The 18076-nt window shown below is 42.7% G+C and overlaps 1 protein-coding gene across 4 annotated transcripts in view; it reads left to right on the forward strand.

The window, feature by feature from the left end:
• The first annotated feature begins 721 nt into the window (after positions 1 to 721).
• The window catches only part of MYO15B (myosin XVB), a 47578-nt gene continuing 30223 nt past the window's right edge, over positions 722 to 18076 (forward strand). Inside the window, exons 1-17 of one of the 4 annotated variants that reach the window (XM_084492078.1) lie at positions 722 to 812; positions 4307 to 7574; positions 7647 to 7708; positions 8327 to 8390; positions 9137 to 9246; positions 9632 to 9706; positions 10099 to 10195; positions 10748 to 10851; positions 12432 to 12495; positions 13009 to 13122; positions 14485 to 14646; positions 14983 to 15096; positions 15539 to 15597; positions 15683 to 15806; positions 16841 to 16936; positions 17507 to 17638; positions 17818 to 17943. In XM_084492078.1, coding sequence (XP_084348204.1) covers positions 4350 to 7574; positions 7647 to 7708; positions 8327 to 8390; positions 9137 to 9246; positions 9632 to 9706; positions 10099 to 10195; positions 10748 to 10851; positions 12432 to 12495; positions 13009 to 13122; positions 14485 to 14646; positions 14983 to 15096; positions 15539 to 15597; positions 15683 to 15806; positions 16841 to 16936; positions 17507 to 17638; positions 17818 to 17943 — 4728 coding nt within the window. In that variant the 5' untranslated portion in view covers positions 722 to 812; positions 4307 to 4349. Of the gene's footprint in view, positions 813 to 4306; positions 7575 to 7646; positions 7709 to 8326; positions 8391 to 9136; positions 9247 to 9631; positions 9707 to 10098; positions 10196 to 10747; positions 10852 to 12431; positions 12496 to 13008; positions 13123 to 14484; positions 14647 to 14982; positions 15097 to 15538; positions 15598 to 15682; positions 15807 to 16840; positions 16937 to 17506; positions 17639 to 17817; positions 17944 to 18076 lie in introns of those variants that run through there. The other 3 variants (XM_084492079.1, XM_084492080.1, XM_084492081.1) reach the window with 3 other exon arrangements.

An 18076-nucleotide genomic window follows, 5' to 3' on the forward strand; every position in this document is an offset into this window, starting at 1 on the left:
CTGAGCCTGGTCCCTGCCTGGGTGAAATCCCTCCCCTTCTTACCCAAACTCTGCTAACCAGCTGGTGACACTGCTGGTTGAAAAGTTCAAAGGTGCCATGAAAAAGCTTGAATTATTAATGCCACTTTCCTTCCATATGCAACAATCATTTGTTGTTTGGGCACAGCCCAGCCAGAACTGATGTGAGACTCCACAGCTGGGCAGGCTTGCAAGGACACGGGAACAGACTGCATGGAAGCAAGGCAGAAGAGAAGGAGCGTGTTAGCATGTACATGAATATGTCCTGTGATATGTGGTGCTGAGCAGCTTGCTGGAATCAGGACGGACCGTGTAGGTATGTTGAGAAATTTACTGTGCAGAGTAAGAAAGAAGGGGCTTGAGCTATTTGTACAGTTGAATAAAAATAAAAGCTGCTAAGACTAAATCCCAAGCATTTCCCTGTATTTTTCTTCTCTATGAGTTCAAAGAAACCAATCTGAAGTGCTGTGTTTAGGGAAGATGAGACTCGTTTTTCCACCTTTCTTAAAATAATAGCATGAGATACCTGCTCTTCTTTCTGTCTGTAGGTTCATGCTGTATTTCTTAATGGCATTGAGATTCTCCTATCTCTGATGTAAAATGTTTTTATTTCTCTAAAAAGGAAGAATAAAATGGAATTTTTCTTTTTCCTGTAGTGATTTAGATGGAGTTACTATAGCGAGGTGAACTGAAAAACTGATGAGCAGAATCTTTCACCTGCTTCAGTGTGTCCAGGAGGCAGATGGTCCAGGGCAGTTAATGAAAGCAGGGCTGATGTCAAAGGAATTGTTTATGTAAGTAATATTTATCTTACCATTCCTAGTAATAACAGTGGTGTTACAAAACAGCTCTAAAATCCGGGCTCAGAAGAGCTATGAACCTTCACACTCTAACCCAGATTCAGTGTCCGGGGTCCTGTCTTTAAAGTGAATCCAGCTGAATTCCTGTGCCTAAATTCCCTACACATTTGGGTAATGTGCTTGATCTTTCTCATCATCCAAATATTGCAGCATTTTTATTTTGTGGAAGGCTTTAGCTTTCTAGACATATGATTATCTAGCAGTAACACACACAAAAACAACTTTTTTTTTTTTTTTCCCCTGTTGCATTAGGCATTGCAGAGAAACAGTATCCATTTTAAACCCTCAGAAGGACAACACTGACAACTATTCCCTTCTGAGGATTTAGGGTCTAATTCAGCTCCCATTAATCTCAGTGACAAAAGTTCTATAGCAGGATTTAGAGATCTAGGCCACTAGTAACGGTGTATTAAGCATGGGGGAAGAAGTCAGATGACTAGAGACCTGACTACACTTTAAAGAGAGGGATAAAAGAAGAGGATTTGATGTTAGGACAAGAACTCCGCACTATGCAACAGACATGGCCAGGAAGTTATGAGTAGTATCAACTCTAGACCAAAGTAAAAAAGCAAGTTTAGAGGGAATATTAAAGACACTGACTGCTGTCTCTTTAGCCAGGTGAGAGAGAATGCTGCAGTGCTGTTTGCATGACCTGCTTTGCCCTGATGTTGAGGATCCCTTACCTGCGTGTAACAATGCTTTCTGAGCAGCAGCTTTTTGCTCAACATGGGAGTTGCAACTGGGGAAGGAGGAAACACTGATTTTCCAGTTGTGGAGGATCGTTTTGCCATGCAGAAAAGCACAATATGGGTAGTATGCATTTGCAATAAAACCACAGGCTTTATATACACTTAGTATGCTCTTTTAGAGCTCTTTTGGGCTTGCAGCACGTGTGTAGTAACCAGCAAGGCTTTGCTTTTCACAATGGGAAGAAAGCAAGTATAGCTAATCCTCCCAACTCAGTCCCATTTATCAGAAATTGCCTACCATCTCCTGTGTGCCTTTGCCATCCCCATTGCTTTTGGGCACTGCTGTCAAAGTTTGTACACTGCATCCATGCTTACTGAGATGCAAGGTTTGGAGCTGTGAGACAAGTAAATACATTGCCAGCATCCCACAATAGTCCCACATCTGACTGAAGACTTCTTGTATTTGTCTTTTGATAACTACATTAACATTTCAGAGTTATGCTGAAGGCAGGAATTACTAACAAAATTGTCTGCTTGGTCTTCTGCTACCTACTGAGAGAAATCATGAAGATACAATGGGTGGAAGCTTCTCTTCTGCCTGTGGAGTTGGCTGGAAAAAGAAAAAAATAGGAGAAAAGGGAGAGAAGAGTTTCTCATAGAAAGAGGGGAGAGAACAAAATATATAATGGAGTTTGCCTGTGTGCTGCTTTCTTCCTTGCACATCATTGACTAGTGTCATCTCAAAGTTAGTTACAAATATCCCTTACAGGAGGCTTTTTACGTTTTCTTTCTGGAAAGATGTTGCAGACTGTCAGGTTTCCTTGCTATATTTTTTTTTCCTTTGTCCTATTCTCTTGCTCCATTCCCCTTCCACTTTTCATTTCCCTGGCCCCTCATTTCCTTTTAGTTGTGCCCTTACTGTTTTCCGGGATTTCCTTGGAGTGTTTAATGACAATCAGAAGTAGGTTCTGCCATTAGCACCTCATTCAGACAAATGAACTGGAGTCTGGAACCCAAGCATATCTGGTCTGTCTGAAGCAGCAAGAGGTTGACTCATGCAGGAGCTGTATAACTGGAAAGGATAAAAGTGATTTTCCAACAGACTGAAAGATTGGGACTAATCCTTTGGGCATTTTTACATCCTTTATTTCCTGCCTGTGTGATTAGAGGAAAGACAAAGAGATAAGTAATGCTGATTAACACCTAGAATACTGAACATTTCCTAGACTGCCGCTCATAGCAGTGCACTTAAGAGGAGCTGTGTGGAGATGCTACTACATAATGGGGTATTATTTGCTTCTGACTTCTAACTCAGTTTAGCCAGATCCTCGAAGACATGAATGCTTGTTCATGGAACACAGAGAAAAAGAAAATAAAAGATGGGGTCTTGCAACTCTGCAGACATGAACTGGGTCTGTATTAGGAGTTTTATTTGGCGTATACTTGTTTGCCAGGGTTAATCTAGGTGTTTTTTTCAATACAGTTATGTTTCAACAAAAATCCTGGTGTAGAATCAGTTATACTGATTTCAAAATCCTATTCCTGCAGACCCTATCCTAAATAAAAGCAATTTTATGCCAGTGGATATCAAAGTGTGGACTTGCGCTACAAAGATAACCTACTGAGTTTCAGCTGCCTCTTCCTGCAACAATTAGCACTTTACCTGTTTGGATTTTTATTGTTATCATCTAGTCTCTTATATTTGTTTTTCTACCACTTTACTTCTTCTTTTCCTTTCTCATTTCTCATTAATTCACGTATTTATTTAGCCTTTTGTCCAGCTAGATTTCAGCAGAGCTATTCAGGGACAAACAGATTTGCTACGACAGTTGTTTTCCTCATAAAAATGTTATTTGGGCTCAGCTACAGGTTCATGACAGGTCAAGTCTTCAGCATGATCTATTCAACAGTGTCCTTTTCTTCTGCTGCAGAAGATTTAAAAGGTTATCCTGTGGAAAACTGAATACTGGTTAATACTATTTTAATACTATTTATTTATCATTACCATATATATTTAAATTTACCAGGCACTCACTTGTTTAAGAGACAAGTGTTCAAATAAAAGCGGGAAGAATAACAAACGAACACATTAAAATGAGGCTTATATTTCTGCATCATTTCTAGTACTTATGCATTAGCTCAGCTTGTAGATGCTAGTACTGCAGTATCAAGTCATCTTGTACAGTTTGACATAGATTTGATGTTTTGTTTTTAAATGATCAGTTGCAGTCTTTTCAGTTTTACTCAGTGACACAGCATCTACTCAGTATTGTTATTTTCAGCCTTCAAGCCAGTGTTGTTTATATTGGTCCAGCTGAGATTCTGAATACCTAGGAAACTGTGATAACTATGTCCTGTTCATTCATTTAGCATAGATCATTAGATGTGTTCCTCTCATCTTCAGCAAAAATAAGGTTATTGGAGAAGCAAAAGCTGAAATAAAATAATCCTTCTTTCTTAAACTACCATGTGGTCAAACTTTTGTCACCTGTGGAAAATCATGGGCATTCACTCAGTTGCCTGTACCACTAGCCTCTGGCAAGAGTCCTAATAAGGGAAGAAAATTTGATGATTCATGACAAAATCAGAGACTAACCTGGTGCAGAATAGTCAGTTTTGCACTCTTCAGGTGCAAACATTTGTTCAGTTTTATAGAAATGAAATAATTATGATTTAGGAGGATCTGGCCTCTCCTTGTAGCTTGTTTCACAGCAGAATGTGCAATGTTTCCGTTTATAGGTGAATTAAGGTAAACCTGCACACACTCCTGAACACTGGAGAAATGCCTCCTTATCGGTCCAAAACTCGGCACAAAAAGGTTGGAAAAGAGAAAACATTGAATCATGAGAAAAAGGCAAGCTCCCCAGGAGATTCAAAGATCCACTGTGGGAGACGGCGGGAAGGTAAGAGCAAAAGTCAGTTGAAGAACAAAGAGTCATTGACTGAAAAAGATGACAACCTTGAGCAAGACCCTTTAAAAACCCAAGGGCCAGCCAAGGAAAGCAAAGAAAATGGCCACAAAGAGCTATTCTGGGGGGAGAAAGCCTATGAGAGAAATGATAAAAAACAATCTGGTGTGGGGAGAAAACATAGAAAACAATTAGTGTCCAAGTTAGAGAGGAAAAAAACAAAGGCCTGCAAACCACAGGAGGTGACATCAGTACAAGAAAGTGAGGACAGCAGTGATAAGGAGGAAAAGACTGCCACAAACAGCAAGAAACGCAGTATTAAAAGGAAGTGTGGAAAGCATCCTGGTGCTATTGAAAAAGTCAGTGACTCAGAGTCTGTAGAGTCCTCTGCAGTACAAAGTGTTGAAGGCTCTTTTCAGAAACATCACTTGCCACAGAAGGCACACAGTGCCAGGCAGAGGAAGAAGCTTAATGAGGATCATGGCATTAAGAAGGCTTCTGAGCAGAAGTCAGGTTCTCAGTTCCAAGGTAGAATAGCAAGGGAAAAAGGTGAGAGAATGGGGAAAAAGCAAGTTGGAAAACGTACCCAGATTACGGTCACTGAAAGTGCAGAAGAAGAGTTACTGGAAACCTCCAATAACTCTGGTTCAGACTCCAGCAATGAAAGCCATTGTGCCTATAGAAAAGAAACTTCAGTGGACAGCACTGCAAGCAGCGAAGAGAAGAGTAACTCTTCAGAAGATAGCACCAGTGAGAAAGAAGCTATGCTGGAGGATATTCCTGTGGCTGGAGGAAAAGGCTCCAAGGAACTACTCGGTGAAAGCAATGAAGCTTCTAGTAAGACTGAAAGAGAGCAGGTGACCACAGATGGAAGGAAAGAATCTGAGGAGGAAGGCACTGACTTTGCAGGATTAGAGGCGGAGGAGAAAAAGAGGAAGCAAGATGACATGCCAAGACATCCAAGATCTACTCTAGCTGAGAGCAGTGAGAAAAGCGATGATGTGAGCATTTCAGGATCCCAACTGATAAGTCCTAAGAACAGAGAAAATGGTAATACCACAGGAAGCAAGGAAAAAACGTTAGAAAACGACAAGGTTCAGGATATGTCAAAAGATGCACGTGATAATTCTGGTGACAGTGGGGAGAACAGCACTGAAGGGAATGCTGAAAAAGGAAAAGAAAGGGCAAGAAGAAAACCGCTACCTAGTGCTGTGAAAGCAAAACTCCCCATTAGCAAAGTACTTCAGGGAACTGAACAGGAAAAAAAGGTGAATGATGAAGGCAGCACACTGGAAGACAGCCCTTTGCTTTTCAAGCAGCAAATGACATTGAAAGAGAAATGCATGAAGTGTGAGAGTGCAGAACAAGGAAAAGTGGTAGGACATATACAGAGGGATGGTTCTTCAGACCGCAGCAAGCAGGCAGTAGCAGCGATGATGCTTACTAAGAAATACTCTTCTCAATCCCAAATCCTTCTCAATCTGAAAAGCAAACATAAAAATGCTGAGACCAAACTATTAACAAGCTGTAAACCAAATCCTGTCCAGATGGCTTTGGAAAGCAGCTCTGAGCTGAAAAATGTTGAAAGTATCTGTTCAAAACCTACAACTCTACAAACCTTCAGTACACAGAAGGAACCCAACATAGCTCAGAATTTAGGAGAGAAAAGATTAAGTCTTTCAAGCGTGTCAAGCTGCTCCTCTATTAGAAAAATATCATCTGATAAGCAGCACCTTGGCAGGAAGAAGAAAGTTGGAAAGGTTACTGGAAAAATGAAACTGGGTTCACGCCAGACTTTTGAGACAAAAAAAGAGAAAGCAGAAGAAGTGGTTGCAGAGGCACCTTCTGCAAAAGCAAATGTGCGTGATGGGAAGGGATCCAAGTACTTGCACAGCACCCATTCTAACTTTAGAAAAGTCACCACCCGGCGTGGTCAAAAACCTTCCAAGAAAGCAAGCCTGAAAGCTCGCCTGCTGAGTGTGGCACGTGCAATTGGTATTTCAGGATGGCTCTTGAAGAAATTTGGGAAGAGGAAGAGGAGCAGTAAGCCTTTCTGGCTGAGAAGTAGAATGGCTATCAGGATTGTAAGTACTGCTGGGTGGGTTGGTCAGTCTGACAAAACTTGCCCTGATGTAGCCGGACAGCTGGGGAGGGGTGAGGTGAGTGACAAAGGCTCATCTCCTCCATTAGCGGAGGGGAGAGGGGGCCCTAAAACATCAGAGGAGCTGGGATGTGCTGATTTGCCTTCTGGTGATTCCCCTCTTCAAGGAACCGGTTCCTCTCCAAACTCACTTAGCTTGGATGAGGACAAGAACAATATTCCTGATGCCAAGTTCGCTATAGTTCTCCCCAGAATGCACAGCATGGTTAAGTCAAAGACCTCCTCACCTGCGGGCTCTGGAAGTGGTCGTTCCCTAGTGAAACAGAGAGCTCTATCAGACAGAAGATCTGTGATGCCTGTGCAACAGGGCTGCGGATTCAAGAGTGACCTTCACAGATCCTTGATGGATCAAAGCCTTCAGAGAAACAGCGAACAGTATTCCTGCAAGAGGGAAATATTTGCATCAACAAGTACAAGACAGGTGACACCTACTGCAACCCAATGCAGAGTGACCAGCCTTCCGAGCTCCTTGCCCCAGCAGGTAAAAACACCTGAGAGTGCTGCCACATCCCATTTCTCCACTGGGCAAACTTTGCAGCCTCACCACAAAGACCCTCACCTTTCCCTTTCTTCAAAAGCATCTGGAAATTATCGTTGTCCAGGCTTCCTTCCACCTCAAGAAGAGGATCCAACACGTACAACAGAATATTCTGGGGAGGTGGGTGTCAAAGAGAATTCAGGTGGCCTCCAGACTGCAAGTTCCAAAGCCATACCTTGTGTTCACTGGTCCCAGCAGCAGGCTCAGGGATGTGATCCTGTGGCATGGCTGAACTCTGAATTATTGCTCCCACAAATCACCATCGAGAACCTCAGCAAATGGGCCATCTACAGGGATCCACATCTGGCCAACAGCCACGTGGTGAAGGTCTGCAAGGATCAGTGGGAGGCAGAAGACATCACTGACGATATGCTGGAGATGGACTTCATGCAGAAACAGGTACAGGTGTTGTCTCCAATATTGGGATGAAGCTGAGCTAATGATTTGTAATAACATATCTATGCGTTTCAGGTGTACATGGGTGAAGACCACAGAGTAGAAGTTGAAGAGATAGAAGATCTAACCAGACTGGAGTACGTGTTATCAGTGGTATTCTGCAACTAATTAAAGGTCACAGAGGCTTGTTTGTTATCCTTAAAGCTCTTGCTGACTCAGCAATAAAAAGCACATTATAGATCCTTGGCTACAACATGAGAAAATGCTGTTCTCGTTGCATGAAGTGGGTGGTAAGTTGGGAAGACTTGCAGGAGGAGGACATTTTTCTGTTGTGTGCATACTGACTGGCATCTGTGCCTTTAGTAACTCCTGCTTCTTTCAGCTGTGTCAAACTCAGCCCTTACATCTTTAACGGTTTTTAATCACGGGTTGTTAATCATGCTGCTGTTGAAAGAGGACCACCTAACACTGTTGCATGTCCTGGCAACCTTTACCCTTGTGATCCTGCTTAGAGAAACAGCTCTAAAGGCTGTGTGCAAGGAGTTGTGATCACATGGATACGGGCAGGTTGGACACTGAGCTTGGGCTGCTCTGTTCTCTCTGATGTGCTTATTCCCAGACATGTTGGAACCAGGTGAAGGCAATGAGTAGTTTCAGATCCCAGCCTCCCACAAAATCCATGGGAGGGCAGAAAGGTTAATATCAGTACGTACATTTGAAGCTTATGACTGACAGATTCTTTCCTCTGTTTGTAGGGAAGTCTGTGAGAGTTCAGTTCTGCTGTGTCTGAAGAAAAGGTTCCATCGCAATCGTATTTATGTATGGGTAGTAGTGGTTTTGTGTGTGTTTTTCTTCAGTGCTTATTCATTCTGAACAATGAGCTGTAAGAGAAAATGATTTCTCTCTCTCCATGAAGCTTTGATCTTGCACCAAGTAGCTCAAGAGCTTTTTCATTACTAGGAATGGTGATAAGAAGGATACTCACACTGCTTTTGCTCAAAAAAGAGGTAGCATGGAACATTTGCAGTAAAATCTAAGTCATAGAATCATGTCTAGAACAGAGTCCCAGAGTTTCTCTTGAATTTTGGTATTTGTTGCCAACCCATGTGCATGCTTGGGTTCAGTTTTAGCTTCAGTTGCTTCTAGGGGAATTCCTCTGTCCTAGCAAACCAGTTCTGAGTAAAGTTTGTGGATCTTTAGAAGAGACATTGGATTTTCTGCAAACATTTTGGTGTTGCAGTCCAGAGCTAGTGGAACAATTGTTCCCTTTCTCAGTTACTGACTCAGATGTTCAAACCTGTGCCTATGATTCCATGTGGAGCTTGGAAAATAGAAAGTGACCAGTGAAGCCAACCAGAGGGAGTGCCCCCAGTATGTTAATGACAGAGCTTTGAAAAGCACCATTGAAAAAATGTGCTTTGCCCTGCATGAGCTGGCAATGTAATCAGAATATAGTGTTCCTTTAAAGCTCGCTTTAGTATTTGTATTCCCAGTCACTTGTGTTCCTCATTCAGAAAATTCTAATGAGCCACCAAATTTGTTCCCCTTTCTGATTTTTGGCCTAGACTTACATTGGGCAAGTCTTGGTTTCCGTGAATCCTTTGAAAGACCTCAGTATCTACTCTGAAGAAGTGGCTACCCAGTACCACCGAAGGACACTCTCCGAAAATGCTCCGTATGTTTCTCTTTCTTGACTAACTCCCCAAACTCTGTTCTCTTTGGGCTTCAGAAGGTGTTTAGCAGCTGTACCAGAGCTAACAATGTATTCAGGTTCCATGAGTGTAGATAATATTGCTGGTGTCACTTACATGAAGCACCATGGCACAGAGCGTTACTTAGCTTAGGTCACAGAGGTCCAGGAGGAACCTGAACTTTGCAATGGCTTTTAACCTGATGTCAGCAAGCACAAAGCTCTGATTTCCCTGGTTCCTCACGTTTCTTAGGCCAATATGTTGGCCCAGCTCTCTGTAGATCAGTGATGTAGATCAGCCTTTTAGTGCCGTGCTTGTGCAGTAGAAATGTGAGGCCAGTTAACTGGGGTTTTCTTTCTGTGTGACTAGACACATCTTTGCCATAGCAGAAATGGCCTACGCACTGTCCCAATCATCAGAACAAGAGCAGTGTGTCATCATCAGGTAAGAAATGTGGGTGCTTTTCACAGGCTTGTCCATTTCTTTATGCAAGAAAGACTTTCATCTTTGTATTTCACTGACCATGAATGTATCATTTTGGTATTGTGTGAAGGTTGTGAGTAGAAAACATGAATGAGATGGGATTTTATTTCACTCTGTGGAAATACAGTTTGAGTTTAGCTTCATAGCCTTTGGGGGGAGTAGAAAAGAAGGCATTTGACATTCTACAGTGGATTCTTATTTGTGCTTATTTTGTGTCAGCGTTTTGAACAATGTGATAGATCTTCATGTGTTGTCAGTACAGTTCCACTGATTTACTGTAACAGAACCTCTAATAGTGTCTAAATCAGTTAATTCTCCTCTGATGCCAACTTCCTTATCTCTTATTCCTCCAGTGGACACAGTGGCTCGGGTAAAACAGAAGCTGCCAAAGCAATTATGCGATACCTGACTATGCTGTACCAGAGATCAGACAGTCACAGGATCAGGCAGGTAAGAGGAAACTGAGATTTGCTTTATGCTATGATGGCTTGTTAAGAGGTAGAAGCCAAAGACAGCACACACACGCCATACTGTCCATTTTGTTTCTTCATTCCTGTTCAATGCGCTGGACTTCAGATGGCTGGTGGTTCAAGGTGAACCTGCCGTGAAGATAGGAGCCACAGCTGATGCATTTTAGTAATGGAGAGCTCTGACGCTGTATAGGGTGCTGCATCTGTGTGAAGATTTGTTTGTATCTGTTTTGAAATTTTGGATTTGACCTGCCTCAGAGACCTTACAGCGGTGTTTGGGAGTTGAAGCTAAACAATCACAGAGCAGAAGTGAACTGAATGATCATAGCAGTGAAGGTAAAAAGTTCATAGAGCAACTCAACAGGGGCTGAAGGTACTTGTACCAAGACAAGTTCAGAAAGAGACTCCTTAGTCAAGCAAGAATCAATTCAGTGAAATCCCTTCTATTTTGGATTTTCAGATTAACAGTTAATTAAGTACTTTGGGGTAAAGAAAAACATGATCGCTACTTAAGTGTTCTCTTTTCTTCAAGCCTTGTAATGTCCTACCCATCCTGGAGAGTTTTGGGAATGCCAGAACCATCCTCAATGACAACTCAAGTCGTTTTGGGAAGCTTCTGAACATCTACCTGCGACAGTGAGTTAAAAGAACATCATCACAGGATGCTGTCCTTCCTAACTGTCCAGGGGGACTTGGATGAGCAAAGATCTAGTAGAGCTTAGGGCTCATGCAATAGCTTTCCCCCAATTACAGCCTTGTTATCATCAGGGTAGGAGGGTGAGTTTACACCCCTACTTTGCTCTTAGGTTTCCTCCACAAAAGAATAGATCTTCACCTCTCGAGATGGATGATAAATTAAGAACATCAGACTGTCTGAACTGCTATATATCAAGGAGCTATGTGATACAATATTGTGCCTCCAGCACTGGCAACAAGCATTCATTCCACACTTCTCTCTAACACTCTGTTAACCCCTAATAAATTTTTTTTGGTGCTGTTGCAAAACGCTGAGCTGACATTTTCATGAAACTATCATAACCTCAAAGTCTCAGTTCTAAGCAGCAATGGTTAACTCAGTTTATATGTGAGGCTGGGGTTACTTCAGTTTGTGTGCATCCCTTTACATTTATCTACAGTGAATTTCATGTGACATTTTATTGCTCACTCATTCAGCATTGTAAGGTCTATCTGCAGTTATTGGCCTTCAACCTCGCTACCTTGAATAATTTCATAATGTCAGGAAGCTTTGTCGTATTGCTGTTCAGCTCTCTTTTAAGTCACTTATCAAACCTTCAATTACACTTAAGGGCCGGAAGACAGACAATTTGTGGAACTCTAGTGGTTACCTCCCACTTTTAAGAGTATTAGCCATTTACTCCTACCCATGTCAAGACCTTCCTTCTTCTGCCATAATTGTCTGCTTTCCTTAAAAGTTCCCCGACTTGATAAAACCTTCTGGAAGTTCACACAGACTGTATTCCTCAGGTCTTTCTCATCTGCACGCTTGTCATCCTGTTGAAAATACTCCAGGAGGTTTGTGGGACAGGACCTCTCTTTACAGAAGCCATAGTGACTCTTCTCAAATCAATTGTATCTATTCAGAGGGCCACTAATTTCTTCCCTTCATTACACACCTACTTAATCTGCATGGGACACGTGTAAGGCTTACAGGCCGATTGATCCTTGCCCACTCCTTTACTCCAGGCTGCTGGCTGCATGGCCCAGTATTGCTGTAGTACTTGGACATCCTGCTTTTGGTCCAAGGTAACTTTGTAAAAGGTGCAATTCAAATACAAAACAAAATGATGATCCCTTTCCTCACAGGCTGTCAGTCTGACACACAGAATGAATGTGTAAGGGTAGATGAGGCAGTGATAGTGCAACGCTAATCAGACAAGACTGAAGGACAGGTGCTTGCCTTGTCTCCTGGAGTATTTTCAGGACATAAAGTGTGAGCATCATTCAAATCCAAGCTCCTTTGTACTCTGGAGGCTCTTCAGAAATCAAACTCGAATCTTGATGTTTCATAGCTGCTTTCTCTGTAATAGCATGATTACAATACACTGGTGCTGGAAAGCTTCAGAATTCAGACCAAGTTGGTCAGGTTGTATCCTTGTTTCTCAGTAACGACTCCTTTTGCTGATCCCTCAGACAAGTGGATCTACCTGAAATGTCTGACTAGCTTCCGATAGGATCTGTTGTCTTCTTGTGCTTAGAGGGGCCGTGGTGGGAACGTCCATCTCCCAGTACCTGCTGGAGAAGTCTCGTGTGGTATTTCAGGTGAGGACCAATGAGTTCCTCTCTCCCTTTTTCATATTTAATATGAAATTTAATGTTAAATAACAGGGATGGGAAAAATGAGAATTACTTCCCATTTCTTCTGTTAGCAAGAAATAAGTTCTGTCTGTATAGCAAAAGGTAATCACTTATTTTATATGAATAAAATAGGAGCTTGCTGTATCTCAAACAGGTTGAAGTATGCCACTTATTAGGGATTACTGAAAGTTAAATCTTTCCTCGCCTAATTTTTCTTAATGTCTGGAGTGTGGAAAAGGTCAGGTATTGGAGCTGCACGAAAGGGACTGCTCTCAGATGGAGTGCTCTCAAGGTGTCAGTGAGAAACCCTGGAAACTTTTTGACAGTAGTTCTTGGATAATTTCTAGCATCATCTTGCTGACCTCTCAGAGAGAGTTCAGTGTCCAGCTTTTGAGTGTTTGGTTTGTGGCAGCATCTATTCTGTAGAGTTTTGGAATTGGACTTGGAGTCAACTCTATGAAGTGTGTTTCCCATCAGGCCCACGGTGAGAGGAACTACCATGTTTTTTACGAGCTACTGGCTGGGCTGCCTGCGGAGCAGAAAGAGGAGTTGTACTTGCAAGAGGCAGAGTCTTACTTTTACCTGAATCAGGTGAGTGGTGTGAGGATGCTCTGCAGCAAGGGAATGAAATGGCTGAGGCATCATTTCTGCTTGATTAGCAAGGCTCTTTGTGAGGCATCTCCTAACTTTGCTTGTCTCCTCGTGTGTCCCTTGCAGAACTATGCTAAACTCTGCTCTGTTCCTTCTCTCACCTGACCTAAGAAGAAATATCCTGGTGTCTTATTCGCTCTTTTTCTCACTTTTCATGTCCCTTCTGTTCCCAAAGAAAGCCTTTCAAAAGAGTTGTCTTGTGGGCCCATGGCTCCACCTCGTGGTGAAGAAATGCTTTTCTCATTGCCTTTCCTTGCATTTGCAATTTATTGAAGAACAGAAAAGAACAGGGGAATTTCTTTTTTTACCTTTTACAAAACACACTTGCTTCCTTGACTGAGTGAATGGGTGGAAAATTTACAGCTGCTGTGTTGTAACTGCTGATGACAATCCATTTAAATTGGAAAATTGTTTACCAGACTTATGTTAAGTCATCACCTTGGAGCACAATTACCTTTTATTAAGAATACTTTCCATACTCAGAGTTCACAACAACTGAGGACTCCTTGAGGAATGCTTGATACCATCTTTCCTTCAGGCAAGGAAAGTACAAGTACCACTAATGACTCAAGGAGGCAGGGCAATTAAGAATCTATCTTACCCAACAGATACCTGTTAGACGTATGCTAAGAGCTAGAAAAGTTATCTGCATGGAGGCAAGTCCTTCTTGGAGACTGGTAGTAGATCTCTCTATCACATAAGAAAAAAAAAACAAGTGGAAACTTCTGCAGAAAGATGCTCCTGTATTCTCACAGGGAGTCAGAGGGGTGCTGTTCCTAGTGGCTAAGGATCTGTATTGCAAACTAAACCCTTTGAGCTAACGGGAGCCTCTTGGTCTTCTACAGAGAGGAAAAGGGAAAAAGATCAGATCATGCAGAGGTGAGACTAACTCCGGACTGCTCTCTGTGTGCACATAAACCCGTTTGCTTTCATACGTCAGATTCTGGTAGTGTTTGGGGTAACAACTGTTGACGTGACTTAATCAGAGGAGATTCTGGTATCCCCTCTCCTGTCAAGCTACATTCCAGGAGTGGGTAAGGGATAGCTGGGGTGCCTATATTTGAACCATAATTGAAACTTGGCATCTGTGGACAAGAGAGATTTTGCTCTCCAAATTCCAGAGAGGAGAGACTGGTCTATCATGAATGCTGGCCTCCCACTAGCAGTGTCTGTGGTCTTTTTGTTTCAGATTCCTCTAGCCCTTAAAACATTGAACCACTGGTTTGAAGATTGCTGTTGGTAGCTCAGCTCCAGTCTGTATGAAAAGGGGCTGACCACAATTATCTGTCCTTGTTCTCTCAGGGCAGAGCGTGTGACATCGTGGGGAAGGAGGACAGTGAGGACTTTCTGGTCTTGGTGCAAGCTCTGGAGGGAATCAGCCTCTCAGACGATCAGCTGACCTCCACCTGGACGGTGCTGGCTGCCATTCTGCAGCTGGGGAATATCTGCTTTACCTCCTATGAGGTACAGTAACCCTTGTCAGCTTGGCATTGAGCTGTTTTTATTGAACATTGCTGTTATCCCATGTGATGGGGCCAGGGAAATTATTCATGACCGAGGATGACTTTGGAGACTATTCAGTTCCTTAGATATTAAGCTCCAGACTGACCTAGATAAGAACAACCAAAGGTTGTTAGAGCTGAAGCAGCTGTTTGAGGAGCCAAAATGAACCCAGGTGCTGGTATCATACTCAAGCAGTGACCTGCATCTGTGCAGCTGAGATGCTTTTAAGAATATTAATACTAGTTGGTCCTAGTATGCAGTCCGTAGCTGAATCTATTGCTCTTCTCCATTACTTAGAAAGAATTCTTTGAGCATGCAGCTATCGCCAGTGATACCGAGATTCAGATCGTGGCCAATTTGTTGCGTGTCTCCGCAGATTTCCTGCAAAGTGCTGTGACTCACTGTGTCACCGTGAGTACCTTTTGGCCATTTCTCATTCATCCTGAAGCATGGCATGCCTTAGCCAGTGCTCTGTGAGCAGAAGGGCCTTAGATGGTCCAAAACCTGAAAAGTAACAGCGGGAATAAAATGCTGCAGAATGGCTAACATGCTTCATCAGTCCTGGAGATTGGATGAACCCCTCAAGGCAGCTGGGGCAGGGTGGAGACTGTAATGACAGAACTCCCATGCAGGAGAGTTCTCTTCTAGCCTGAGGTGACTTCAGGCCTAACACCTTGGCCAGCTGACTCCCACCCTGAGACACGGCAGCATGTGCTTTTTTCCTTTGAGAGCTGGGTAAATTCTTAGGTCAAATAGAAAAAGCCTGTTTGTTATCTGAGCCTACTTCCTTGTGGATTTCCAAAAAAAACCATATAATTGTGAGATAGTAATTCAGCTCTTTCTTTCTGTCCAGGTGACATGTTATGATCGGATCTTCACACCTCTGTCTGTAGAAGGAGCCATTGAAGCCAGGTGACTTCTGCTACTGTTTGTTTGTTGGTAAGATGCATCCAAGGGTGCTGTTTTTGTTCTAACTAGTTTTCCCTCTCTTGCTCAGGGACTCTATTGCCAAGACTCTGTATTACCTGCTCTTTGAGTGGCTGCTGCTGAGAATCAATGAGTGGTTGGCTCCCTGGGAATCGGACTGTGCCATAGGCATTGTGGACATCCATGGTTTTGAGGTTGCTTTTCCTATTCTTTTGGTATTTTCTGGGTTGCAAGTACATGTGCTGATTCTCCTCAGTCACTGCCAGAGATGGGAGGAAATATGATTCCTACCTGAAAGGAAATAGTAATTGTACCATGTAACTTAGATGCCTGTGGTAAGGGGGGTACATTTTTATTACATTATTTTATTAAATTATTACAGATTTGTTTGTTTGTTTGTTTGTTTTGAGGCAGTAAAGAAGAGCTCCTTCAGGACATTTAACACTTTTTTTTTTTTTTTTTTTTTTTTTTTTTTTTTTTATTAATGGCCCTTGCTTTCAGTTGCCATCTGGAATAACCCATCCCATTTCTCTTATGACTATGTGGCATAGGTACAATCCTAAATTAAATAGGATTGGGTAGATTGCAAGTAGCATTGGCTTGTGAGTCCTAACTCTCCTAGGCAGTTAACAGCCTAGCCTCAAATGGTGAGAATGGTTTCTGGTGCTCCCACCATGTCAGCCTTGCGTGTTTGATACTTTTCCATGAACTGGGCAGTAAGGTGCTGCGTAGATAATTCACATAACTAGCTTTAGTTCTGCCTTTCTAAAGAACAAATTGGTTCCTGCACCAGTGAGCTTCTGGGAGCTTCCCAGACTTGGGGTAAACAAATAATATGCAGAGCAGGGGCCTAGAGTGACATGCATTCATCAAGGCATGTGAGCTTTATATTTAGGATTCCTGTTAAAATCTGTGTGTGGACTGATGGATTCTGAGAGCAATGATGCACATGAGGCTGTGCATCTAAGAGTAGATCTCTTCTTTGTTTTCCTTCACAGCTTGTCTTACCTCTTGCTGTTCATCCTAGTCAATATTCCAGGCTGAGAGCTTGCAAACCAGACATGATATGATTGGAGTTTCCCAGGTTCATTATCACTTATTGATCAGAACAAGCTGCCTGAACCAGGGGCTCAGATCAGCACCATCTGGTGCTGTGCATTGTTTGCAGAAGACAGAGTCTCTGGGAGGGCTGTGGGTTGGAAGTGATAATGCCTTTTTGTCTTTGCAGGATCTAGGTGTGAACAGCTTAGAGCAGCTCTGCATCAATTTCGCCAATGAGCGTCTCCAGCATTTTTTTAGCCAGACTGTCATTGCCCAGGAAGAGGTAAGTGATGCTCACGCCTGCAGATGAGGGCAGCACATATGGAATGAGCTGAGCCAGCCTTGGCTGGAGACTGTCCTTGTCTCTCTTAAACAGTACCCACGGGATCCTAATCCAAAGAGCTGATGACATAATAGCTGTTACTAATTCTGTAGTAAATTGAAAGAGTTTCTTAGAGCCTTGCTCCCTCTTACAGATTTTATAAGCAAGTTGTTCTGGATCAATGACTCCAGACTCCAGTGGTACTTTTAAAGCTCCTTCTGGTAGATTCATTGTAGCATTTTATTTACTATTCCACTTCCACCTGGAGGTGAAAGTGTAGTTATCAGATTTGTTGCCTTTCACAGCTCACTTTGGCACTTTGTTTAGCAGAGCAGCTTTTCTCACTTAAATAAGGAAAATAATTAGTGGCTTTAAAAGACGTTTCATAAGTCAAAACCAGATAATTCTAAGCAAGTTTCTAACAGCAGTGAAACACCAGCTTCCTGAAGAATAAACCAAATCCCACCATTAACTCCCTACTTTGTTCTTGTTTTCATGGCTGGATTTGTCTGGTTGGCCTTTAACATATAGGAGGAATACAGCCAAGAGCAGTTAGTTTGGATTCCTGTCTCCAAGATGTACAATGAGTCATGCCTAGATGTCATTGCTGCAAAACCCCATGGCATCTTGTGTATCCTAGATGACCAAACTTCACTTACTCAGGTGAGCTCTTATCTTCTTTTGTGATCCCTCTCACAGGATGGTTCTGGCAAGGCAGTCGCACAGATTGACCAGAGACTGTTTACACAAATTATTGCATGCTTTTACCTTCCATTTAACAGTGGCTTTTCAGCTACTGAATATGTTGCAGTAGTGGGAAACGTTACTCATGTCCTTTACAGGCCACTGACCACACTTTCCTCCAGAAGTGTCATTACCATCATGGAAACAGCCCTTGGTACACCAAGCCCAAGCTGCCTTTGCCGGTCTTCACCGTGAAACACTATGCAGGCCCCGTCACCTATCGGGTGAGCCAGTGGGGGACTTGGAGCAGGTGGAGCAATAGGCCATGCTGTGGGTGTCCTGATGGAGCAGTTCTGAGTGCTGGGGATAAAGTCTTCTATTTGTAACTGCACATCCATCTAGAGCAGCCCTCTGTCA

This window comes from Aythya ferina, assembly GCF_964211825.1.
Source record: "Aythya ferina genome assembly, chromosome: 18".
Lineage (NCBI taxonomy): Eukaryota > Metazoa > Chordata > Aves > Anseriformes > Anatidae > Aythya > Aythya ferina.